Source organism: Delphinapterus leucas, chromosome 4, assembly GCF_059928025.1.
Source record: "Delphinapterus leucas isolate spDelLeu-1000000601 "Yukka" chromosome 4, BTC_Dleu_Yukka2, whole genome shotgun sequence".
In the NCBI taxonomy this organism is placed as follows: Eukaryota; Metazoa; Chordata; class Mammalia; order Artiodactyla; family Monodontidae; genus Delphinapterus; species Delphinapterus leucas.
In genome coordinates, this window is record NC_143132.1 from 2,881,618 (window position 1) to 2,891,636 (window position 10,019).

The 10,019-nt window shown below is 62.8% G+C and overlaps 1 protein-coding gene across 1 annotated transcript; it reads right to left on the reverse strand.

Annotated features, from left to right (window-relative positions):
* Positions 1 to 5,859: 5,859 nt before the first annotated feature.
* CRYAA (crystallin alpha A) lies at positions 5,860 to 8,509 on the reverse strand. Its single transcript, XM_022552970.3, has 3 exons — positions 8,279 to 8,509; positions 7,002 to 7,124; positions 5,860 to 6,110 (listed from the first exon to the last, which is right to left on the reverse strand). Exons 1-3 carry the CDS (start codon positions 8,465 to 8,467, stop codon positions 5,901 to 5,903), a joined length of 522 nt encoding a protein of 173 aa, XP_022408678.2. The 5' UTR covers positions 8,468 to 8,509; the 3' UTR covers positions 5,860 to 5,900.
* Between the last annotated feature and the right edge of the window lie 1,510 nt (positions 8,510 to 10,019).

The following is a 10,019-nucleotide window of genomic DNA, read 5'->3' on the forward strand; positions in this document are numbered from 1 at the left end:
ACGTGCTCACGGGGCCCCGAGTAGCTGACAGCTCCAGCGAAGGAGCAGGCGCCCCACCCCTCACACTGCTTCCCTGTGACCTTGGGGTGCCCTTGAGCACACCACCCCACCTTCTCTCTTGCTAATGTCTAGCAGCAGAAGGTCATCAGGTATCTCGAGCCACACAAAGAATGTCGGGTCTCCCTAAGAGCACCTTGATGGGAAATGGTCTGCTGACCAGAGCACACGGGAGGGTTCTCCTCGAGGTGGAGAAACAAGCAGGAAATGTCTTTGTGTGATTGTGTCTTCAGGTACAAATCAGACACAGAGGGAAGCCAGTGAGATGTAGGAAATAGAGCCTAGAGCCTGCTCGTGTCTGTTGCAGGCACATGGGGGTGGGGGTGGGTGTCCTCTGTGTGCAGATGTGTGTACATGTATGTGCAGGTGTTGTGCGTGTGTGTGTGTGTGAGACTTCCTGTGTGTAATTGTGTGTGTGACTTGTTCTGTGTGTATTTGTGTGTATGCGCGTGTGCACATGACTTGCTCTGTGTGTGTGCGTGTGCACACGTGTGCGTGTCCTCTATTCAGTTCTGTCTTCCTGACAGCAGCCTGCACACACAGGTGTAGGGCCGGCTCCCCTCCCCTGACCCTGCAAACTCAACCCTCCGCCCGGGATCGTGGGGTAACCCCGCAGCCTGGTGAGCCCAGCATCAGGGAGCTGACCCCGATGTGGGCCATGTAGGGGCTGCAGCCTTCCACAGGCCACCCTCATCTGGCCCTGGCCTGAGTGGGAATCCACTTCCCGCACCTCCACTCCCGTGCTGAAGGCCGAGGCAGGTACTGGAGGCAGCCACCGGCCCCTGGAAACAGGTGCAGGCCTCATCCCTCAGGTCCCATCCCTCGGGCCCCCTTTCAAACTGAGGCCTGACACGTAAGCATAAGCCTCTGGGTCTCAGCCCGCCTCCAGGCGGCCACATGCAGCATGTGGCTGGCGGGACCTCTGACCCCGTGATCCGGCCGCCTGTGTCAGGCTCTGGGGCTGCCTGCCAAGCCAAGTCCCTTCCTGGGACGTGGCAGGACCAAGGCTGCTCTGAGAGTCTTCCCAGCAGAGGCCGCGGGGGCCCGGGAGGCCGGTGGCCTGGGAGGGCTGACATACCACGTCATTCTGTGTGGGAAGAGATCCCACCAGAGCCGCGGGGACACCCCCAGCACAGTGCTGGCCTGCCAGGCAGAGACTGCCTCTTTTTCAGATGATTTTGCAAACGAGAAAATGAAACAAAAACTGCTTATTATAAAGAAATACCACTGGCTCCCTTTGGGGCTTTTTGTGTCTGTTTCAGTGTCCCCTGCTGGACACTGGCTTCCTGGGTCAGGATGGGGCCTCCCAGAGCTCTGCGTGGCCAGCGCAGCCCACACGAGCGAGGCCCTCTGCGGATGTGTGCTGCGGTGCTTCCCGAAGGCTGGACCCCTGAAGGTGACCTTTGCGACAAGATCCGCGCCTCCTTCCGGCGAGGTCTTGGCGGCCAAGGCGAAGCCTCTGCTGCCATCTGGTGGTGAGTCTTGGAATCGCAGGTGGTCATCTGGGAACTGGACACCCCTGGGAGAATCTAGCTCACCACCCTCGTGAACCGGTAAGGACGGGAATCTGACACTCAGAGGGCTTGATAAATCTGCCCGTGTTCACGCAGCGAGCCGCCTGCAGAACAACCAGACTGGCTTCCTCAGTGCCTCCTGACTTACTGGTTAGGGGTGAGGCTGTATAATACCCATCAGGTAGGGGTTCCGAGTCCCTCCTTTGAGGTCAGGCAGAGGGGGTGGGTCCTGGCCAGGCCCTCACCGATGGGGAACGCCGGGCAAGGGACTCAGCCTCCAAGCCTGGGTTTCTTCCCTAACAGTGGAGCCTGTTACAGGCGGCTGGGCTGCTTGAGGGCTGCCAGCTGCCAGGGCGGTTGGCACAGTGCCTGGCACACAGTAGGTGCTCAGTGAATGCTCTTGCTGCTGCCGCTGCCGCTGAGGAGGACCCAGAGATCTACAATGCGACCTGAGCCCTGGGATGGGAGAGGCGACCTCCAGCGAGACTGCTCTCCCCGCACGCGCCCCACCCACGGAGGCGACCGCTCTGGCATGTCCCGGATTAGCCTGGTCATAGGTGTCTCTTGGAGAATTATGGGACACACAGACTCCTGGACTCCTACCCCACACGGTCCGATTTGCTGGGTCTGGGACAGGGCCCAGGAATCTGTATTCGTGCAGCACTCTGGGTGGGTCCCAAAGGCTGACAGGTTTGGGGGATGCTGACCCATCCCACCTTCATGGTTCTGGTAGAGGGGACAGACACGTGTCCTAGAGCGGGCAGGGCCAGGCTCTGGTAGCCCAGGACTGTCTGGGCAGTGCCCCCCCCCAAGAGACATGTGACCAGAGGTAGACCCTTGGCACCTAACCTGGGTGAGGAAGGGCCGGCAGGCAGAGGCACAGCAGCAGGCGGTGGGGGCCTGGCACCTGCACAGGTGATGAGCTCCAGGCCCTGCATCAGTAGACGGACACGAGCTTGGGAGGAGCTTGAAGGGAGGGGGAGCAGACGGTCCTCTGGGTTCAGAAGTTCCTCCTGCAACAGCCCGAGGGACTGATACCGGTGGGAGCACCACGGCCAGGGATCTGGTGGCCGTCAGATCCCAGCGCGCGGCCGGGCAGCCGCAGCCCAAGCTGTGCTCCCTGCTTTGCATCAGTGCGGCCTCCGGTCCGGCAAGCGTCAGGCAGACTCGCCTCAGCTCTGCAGAAGACGGTGGTCAGCTGGGTGCCTGCGCAGAGTCCGTGTAACTTGGCTGACAGCAACCATGGTGGGTGGGCCGTGCGGGGAGACTGTTCCAGAACAGACCCTAAGACGAGGAGGCTAGGATGCCAGCTGACATGGCAGCACCAGACGGGCGAAGGCTGGGCCTCCTGGGCCCAGGAGGGGCCAACCCTGGCCCTCTGTCAATGGCCTCAGGAGCTGGTTGTGCCCCAGAGTCCCGGGCATCTCCAAAGGTGCAGAGCAGCTGTGGGCCAGCCCTTGGGCCCCTTAGCTTGAGGAACACCCAGGCAGGGAGGAGAGCAGAGAAGGGGCGTGTACCGCCCGGGGGCCCTGCGAGGACCGGGACGAGGCTTTGCCTCAGGAGTCCAGGCAAGGTGGGGTCTCCCAGTGTGCTGCCATCAGGGAAAGTCCTCTCAGCTCCCTGCCTGGGCTGGGCCCCAGGGCTCCCTGCAAATCCCCAAGGAGCTCCGTCCCGGATTCCCTGAGCCTGCTGCGTGACCTCACACCCCTCCCCAGAGGGCCAAAGTCTGCGTATTCAGGTCTGTATTAGTCAGCTCGAGCTGCCGCGAGGAATGCCATAGACAGGGAGGCTTAAACAACACAAGTTCATTTTCTCACGGTCCTGGAGGCTGGAAATCTGAGATCAAGGTGCCACAGGCGTGGTTCCTCTGAGGTCTCCCTCCTGGGCATGGAGACGGCTGTCCCCTCCCTGTGACCCCCTTGGTCATCCCTCTGTGTGTGTCTGGGTCCTAACCTCCCTTCCTTGTACGGCCACCAGCCCTATGGGGTTAGGAGCCACGCTCATGACCTCATTTTAACTTATTCACCCCTTTGGAGACCCTCATCTTCAAAATAGTCACATTCCAGGGCTTCCCTGGTGGTGCAGTGGCTGAGTCTGCCTGCGAATGCAGGGGACGCGGGTTCGTGCCCCGGTCCTAGAAGATCCCACATGCCGCGGAGCGGCTGGGCCCGTGAGCCATGGCCGCTGAGCCTGCGCGTCCGGAGCCTGTGCTCCGCAACGGGAGAGGCCACAACAGTGGGAGGCCCGCATACCGCAAAAAAAAAAAAAAAAAGTCACACTCTGAAATGCTGGGGGTGAGGACTTACATATGGATTTGGGGATCACAGCTCAGGCCGTTACCAGGCCTGGGTAAGAACCACAGTGAACTCAAGACCAGCGACATCTAATGACAGGTCAGTTCTGGCTGCGGCCAGACCAACAGGACCCCTCAGCCCCCCAGACCCGGTGCAGTGATAGGCCAGGCTGTACAGAACGGAAGGTGCCCTCTGGGGGTACCCGGGAGGAACAGGGACCTCAGAGACTCTGATTTTCCAAAATACCTGCCCAGCCCCCTAGTGCAGTGGCCGTTTACGCTGCCTACCCAGGGTATGCCCTTCTCCACGGGTGTGGATGAAAAGGCAGGGCGGCGGCAGGGGGGCTTCCTGTTGGAAGGAGCCTGGAGGGGGGCGGGTGGAAAGGAGTCTGGAGAAGCTCCCACGGGGTGAGGCCCCTTCCCTAGATGGGGCCAAACCCAGAGTGACCCCAAGCTACAAGGGCGCAAGTGTGCATGTGTGTGTGTGCGTGTGTGTGTGTGTGCGCGCGTGTGTGTGTGTGCGCGCGTGCGTGTGTGTGTGTGCGTGTACGCGTGTTCTCACATTGTGTGTAAAGCAGTGCTCACTTTTGGAAATTCTCCCACGTGCCCTCCCTGCTTGCTATCCAGTTTCTCCCGGGAGGAGAAGCCTGGGCACCACCACAAGGAACATCCCGCTGGGCCCCATCAGGGCGCCCAGGGCCCCTGGCCCCCGCTGCCCGGGAGAGGGCCCTCCACATGGCCTCGCAACACCAGCAGTGCCCGTCCAGCCGGGGCATCCGCTCGCTTCCCACTCCTGGAGGCCACATCCGGCCGCCCACTGCCCTCTGCATGGTCACCGCGCAGCTGTCAGCCCCTGGCTGATCGCCCACCCCCTGCTGGCTCCCCCAGGAGGCTGCTTGTCTCCTCCCATAGCGGGGGAGTCTGGGCACACAGCACGAAGGCCGCCCCTCTGTGTGGGGGACACTCAGACCTGGTCGCCAGAAACCCCCGAGGGCCCCGTGCCTGTTCCAGGAAGGGGGAGCCAGAGTGAGGGGGGCCCCCAGGGTGTGGTACCTAATAGGGATGGACACTTCTGATTTCCAGGGAGCAAAACCCCAAGGGAGCTGGGACAGAAGTCCCCAGGGGGAGGCCAGTGGTCAGGAAATCCCCACCTGGCACCCCAGTTCCCACACAGGTTAGAGAAGGGAGCCCAGATCCTCTCCCTCCCAAGTCCCCCGCCCCCTCCCCTCCTCCCTCCATCCCTCGGGGCTCTTGGAGGAGCCCCCTCCTTCCTGCACTGGGTCTGGGAGCCAGGAGGCTACCCGGTCACTTAGAGGCAGCCGGGGTTGAACAGGGACAGGCGGACAAGTCTCCCCCGCCCCTTCGTCCCTCGCATCCCCATTACGGGTCCCCTCGCACCTTCTCCATTGCTCTCCAACCGCCCCCCACCCCCGCCACGAAAATAGTACGGCCAGCACACAGCAAGTTGCTTGTGTCACCTGCTCTTTATTGACTGCCACGGGCTGCCTTTTCATGGGTGACCAGATGCCCCAAGAGCGGCACTACATAGAGAAGGGTTGGAGGGGAGGGGGTCTGAGAGGTGCAGCCTGCAGAGAGCCCGGGCGCACGGGAGCCCCACCAGACGGATCTCACGGCACCTGGCTCGGCCTGCCACCGAGGGCTGAGACGCACCTGGCTGGCCCTGGAGACCAGAGGCCACCCAGAGATTGCTCAGCAAGGGGTGTTCTCTGACCTCCCGGCCAGCCTGGACGGCCCGCAAGCCCGGGAGGATGGGGATGCCGTCTGAGAAGCTGGGATGGCGGTCACTTCCACCGACTGGCTGGTGTTGGAATCCGGGTCACTCTGAGGTCTCAGCACCTCAGGCCAAGGCCCCGAGCTCTCCAGGCTACTCTCTCAAACCCTCATGCCCTCGGAGAAAAGGAAAAGGAAATGGAAAAGGCGGAGGCAGGGGAGACAGACGCCCCACTTTCTAGGGTTCCCCCGGAGGGATGGGTGGCGGGGGCCGCAGCAGGTGGCAGCCGAGGCCGAGGCCGAGCTTAGGAGGAGGGCGCGGAGCTGGGCTTCTCCTCCCGCGACACGGGGATGGCCCGCTCGCTGTGGCCGGCATCCATGCCAGACGTGACCTTGGGGCCAGAGAAGGTCAGCATGCCGTCCGCAGACAGCGAGCAGGAGAGCGCGGACTGGTCCACGTTGGAAGGCAGGCGGTAGCGGCGGTGGAACTCACGGGAGATGTAGCCGTGGTCATCCTGGGGGGCCGGGGGAGGGCGCGGTCAGAGACGCCGCCACAGCGGGTGGCGGCTGCCTCTCACAGAAGAGGGCATCCTGGACCGCACGAGGGTCAGACCCACGATACCCTCACAGGGCGTGGGCTGGACCGTGTCCAGGGCTCTGGGACCGCGCTGCATCCCTACATACAGTCTGGGCTTGCCTGGGGCCCCTGGCTCTTCACGATAATGTCACCCCAACGTCGTGTGAGTGGTCCTGCCCCTGGCCCGGCCCTTGGGTCCAGCTATCCCTGCACCTCTGGCCTCACAGACTGCTTGGGCTCAGGTCCCTGCCATCCATCTAGCTGGGTCAGAAAGCCATGCCTCGACGTTCCCTTCTCCTGACGCCCTGGACCCAGCTTAGCCCCTGGCCCGACTCCCTCCCCTCCAGGTGGAAAGACCCAGAGCCTCGGCGTAGTGTCCGGGCACCTCCAGAGGCCCAGGAGGGGAGAGCAGCAGATGCAGTGGGGTCTCTCCCCCACCTCCAGCTTCCCCACTACTGGACAAAGCCCTGATCTCCGAGCTGTCCTGGCTGGGCCCCTGCCCCCTCGAGATAACGGGCTCCGGGCACTCAGGCTCCGATTCGAGTCAGCTGTACCGTCCTCCCGAGAGAAGCTGGTGTGAAAACCTACGTGGCTTGGAGCTCGCTCCCTTGGTGCTGGTGTCTCCTGGGGTCTTTCCTAATCCCACCCCATCACCCAGGGGATTTGGACAGAGCCCGGGATGCTGAGTAGCTCCTGAGTGGGGTTCCCCACAGGCCCCCGCCGGCCGTTCACCCGCTGCCCGGGCCTGCTGCGGGCCCGGGGCGGCCTCCTGTCACCAGGACGGGGCCTCGCTCGGGGGTGCAGCCCCTCCCTGCGGGCCCAGGCTCACCTGCCGCTCGTTGTGCTTGCCGTGGATTTCCACGAAGTCCTCCTGCACCTTCACCGTCAGGTCCTCGGGAGAGAAGTGCTTCACGTCCAGGAAGATGACAAACTTGTCCCGGTCAGATCGCACCTGAAACCAAGTGTCCGTGTGGGTCTCCACGGGGCTGCAGCTCAGGGAGGGGGGTGGCCGGGGCTCAGTCGCCAGTCATCAGAACAGAACCTGCTGTCAAGGCTCTAAGCTCTCCGTCCACGTGCCCGGGGGGCAGAGGGACCTGGGACTCAGGCCTCTGTGGCCACTGGGCTGACAGCCGGAGCCCCGGGGCTCTGAGGCCGCCTGGTGGGTGAGGGGCTGCCTGGGTGATGGGTGTGGGCCATGCGGCCTGTTACACATTGGTTGGTTGGCTGCTTACGTGTTGTTTGGCTGGTCGGTGGGACTGAGCACTTGGAATAAGGTCGCGGCCCTGGGGCTCTGCCCGCCTCTCCATGAACAGCCTGGGGCTTTGTCTCTGCACACGGACGTGCATGTGACATGCCGGCAGCCTACGCAGGTTGCCCAGCTCCTCGCACAGAAACTGCTTTCGGCCGCCTCCCCTCCCACTCCCCTCGCTGGGGACGCTCCTTTGGGCTCCGTCGGCCCCAGAATGGTCGGCGTTTCACCAGCTCCGAGCAGGCCTCTGTGTTTTAGGCAGTGGTGACCCCTGGCACCTCCAGAGCACTGGACCCTGGGAGGGAAGGCCGGTGGGCTGCCTTGCCTGCCCTCGGGGCCTGGCCTTGGGCGCCCGGGCGAACTCGGGAAGAGCCCACACACTGCAGCTCCATGGCCGCAGAGGGCTTCAGACAGGAGGCCTCCTGCCAGACCTCGCTGCTGGAGGGAAAGTGCAGCCCCAGGCCACACAGAGCTCCGTCCACCAGCGCCCATGCCCTGGGCTGTTCCAGGGGCTCCCTGCACATGGAGGGACGGCACCAACCACATACGGGCCATGCGCTGATGACAGGAGGAGCAGGCAGCAGGCGGGCTCTTCCTCCCAGCACCCCGGGGGCACGCGAGGCTCCGCTGCGGGTTGGTCTGCCTGGCCTCTGTGCGTCCAGGATGGACGAGGTGGACTGAGGTGGGAAAGTGGCCCCACGGCGGTCACCAGCCGCTCCACGAAGCAGGGCGGGAGCACGCAGCGCAGGGGTGCCGCGTCTGCCCCAGGGCCGGCCCCCACAAACCCCCGCTTCTCGCCCGGCCACGGCCCGGCCCCCGTGCAGCCGCAGGAGGAAGCAGCGCACAGCGGGTCTTACCTCGGAGATGCCGGAGTCCAGCACGCTGCGAAAGAGGGACTGGCGGTAGTAGGGGCTGATGGTGGAGGACAGGAAGGGCAGCAGGTCGTACTCGAAGAGCCCCTCGCCGAAGAACTGGTCGAAGAGCCGGCTAGGGTAGAAGGGGCCCAGGGCACGTTTGAACCAGGGGTGCTGGATGGCGATGTCCATGGTGGGCGCGGACTCTGCAGGGACCCGGGGCCGGCGGGGAGTCAGGGCAGGGGCCTCTGGGCAGCGCACTGAGGACCCGGGGCGCACGCCCTCCTTATATACGGCGGGACAGAATGGAGGCATCAGGGGGATTTGTCTGGAAGGCGTGAGCTCAGGAGGGAGGCCGCCCAGTCAGCAGAAACGTGGGCTGGGCTGAGCGTGCACGTCTCCCAGCCCCGGGCTGCAGCGCTGACCAGCCCAGAGCTCTGGGCGCCAGGGGAACAGCGTCCCCAGGGAGCTTCTCTGTGCGTGGCTCTGTGCCCCCCAACACACAGCCGGTGCTGCAGCAAAGGCTCGCATCTCCCCTTTCCTGGGCGGGGGTGCTGTGTGCCAGGTAGCATGCCTGTGTCTGCATATGTGGTGCCCTGTGACCTCACGGCCACCTTACGAGAGGGAGCTCGTACCCCTGGTTCACAGACGAAGACAGTGAGGCACAGAGGCTAGACAAGTGGTCCCCAAATCCCACCGCTACGAGGCAAGGCTGCATTGTGTTTCAAAACAGAATTACCTCTATTACTTCTTCCTGATTACAAACATTATACATACTTGTAAAAACTCTCAACAAAGACAGAAAATGAAGAGAAGAAACTAGAAAGCGCCCATAATTCCAGCACCGGGGGGCCCTGCTGTGGCGTCTGTGTGCATCCTGGGGGGAGGCAGCTTTGGTTTTACAAACATGGAAACCCTGCATCCCGGGGTCTCCTCTGGACACCATCCCTGAGAAGCTCGAGGCCTGGAAACAGACAGAGCCAGGGTCCTTAGAGCAGGTGCCCTGTCCCTGTTACTGGCCTGGTAACTGGTTTGCTCCCGTCTCTGTGGCCCATCCAGCTATGGCCCAGGATGCGTTCCGGGGGGCTCGGCCACAGCTGGGGCACTCCTGGCTTTAAGGCTTTCATACTTTTCAGTGGCTTGGCCTCCGGGAGCCTTACACTAACTCACCAGCCCCTCCACACCCGCAGTACAGAAGTGTGCCGGACCCACGCCCTACCCGAGCCAGCTTTTCCATGCACAGTCCAGACGGTGAGATGCTTCTAATTCACCCTGCGTCTCCCCAGGTCCTCGTGCAGCTTCTGACCAGCGTCCACCTCCTGTTTGTGGGGTCAGTGCATCTTCAAAGCACTCAGGATCTTTGCAAATTTACCTCCAAGCCCTGGGCTTAGTGGGTCAGGAAAGAGTACTCACCCTGTACCTAAGTAGGATTTTGTCTCACACACCTAAGAAGCAACTGGTGTCAAAAGTGGGAATTTCGGCGCCTCCCTCACACAGCCCCTCCCTAACTAGCGGTGCACAGTATCAAAGCCCACCTCCCTGCCTTTCTGAGCACCTGTGATGTGCATCCAGCCAATGGTAAAGGGCCCAGAAAAAAACTGGAAATGCCAACCTTTGCCCTGCAAGTCTACAATTTCGGCAGGTAATTCCCTAGGGTGTCAGGCAACAAGAGCCAAACTAGGGGGCAGATAATCAATACTCTGAGGGGTGGAGGGCACTCTCCCGGCCCCAGGCCTGCCTGAGC

Excerpts from the sequence above, each read along its gene's own strand:
- CRYAA (XM_022552970.3), bottom strand. The coding sequence starts at position 8,467 with ATGGACATCGCCATCCAGCACCCCTGGTTCAAACGTGCCCTGGGCCCC. Across the intron at positions 7,125-8,278 it reads TGGACTCCGGCATCTCCGAG|GTGCGATCTGACCGGGACAA; the intron begins GTAAGACCCGCT and ends ACTTGGTTTCAG. Across the intron at positions 6,111-7,001 it reads GCAAGCACAACGAGCGGCAG|GATGACCACGGCTACATCTC; the intron begins GTGAGCCTGGGC and ends CCGGCCCCCCAG.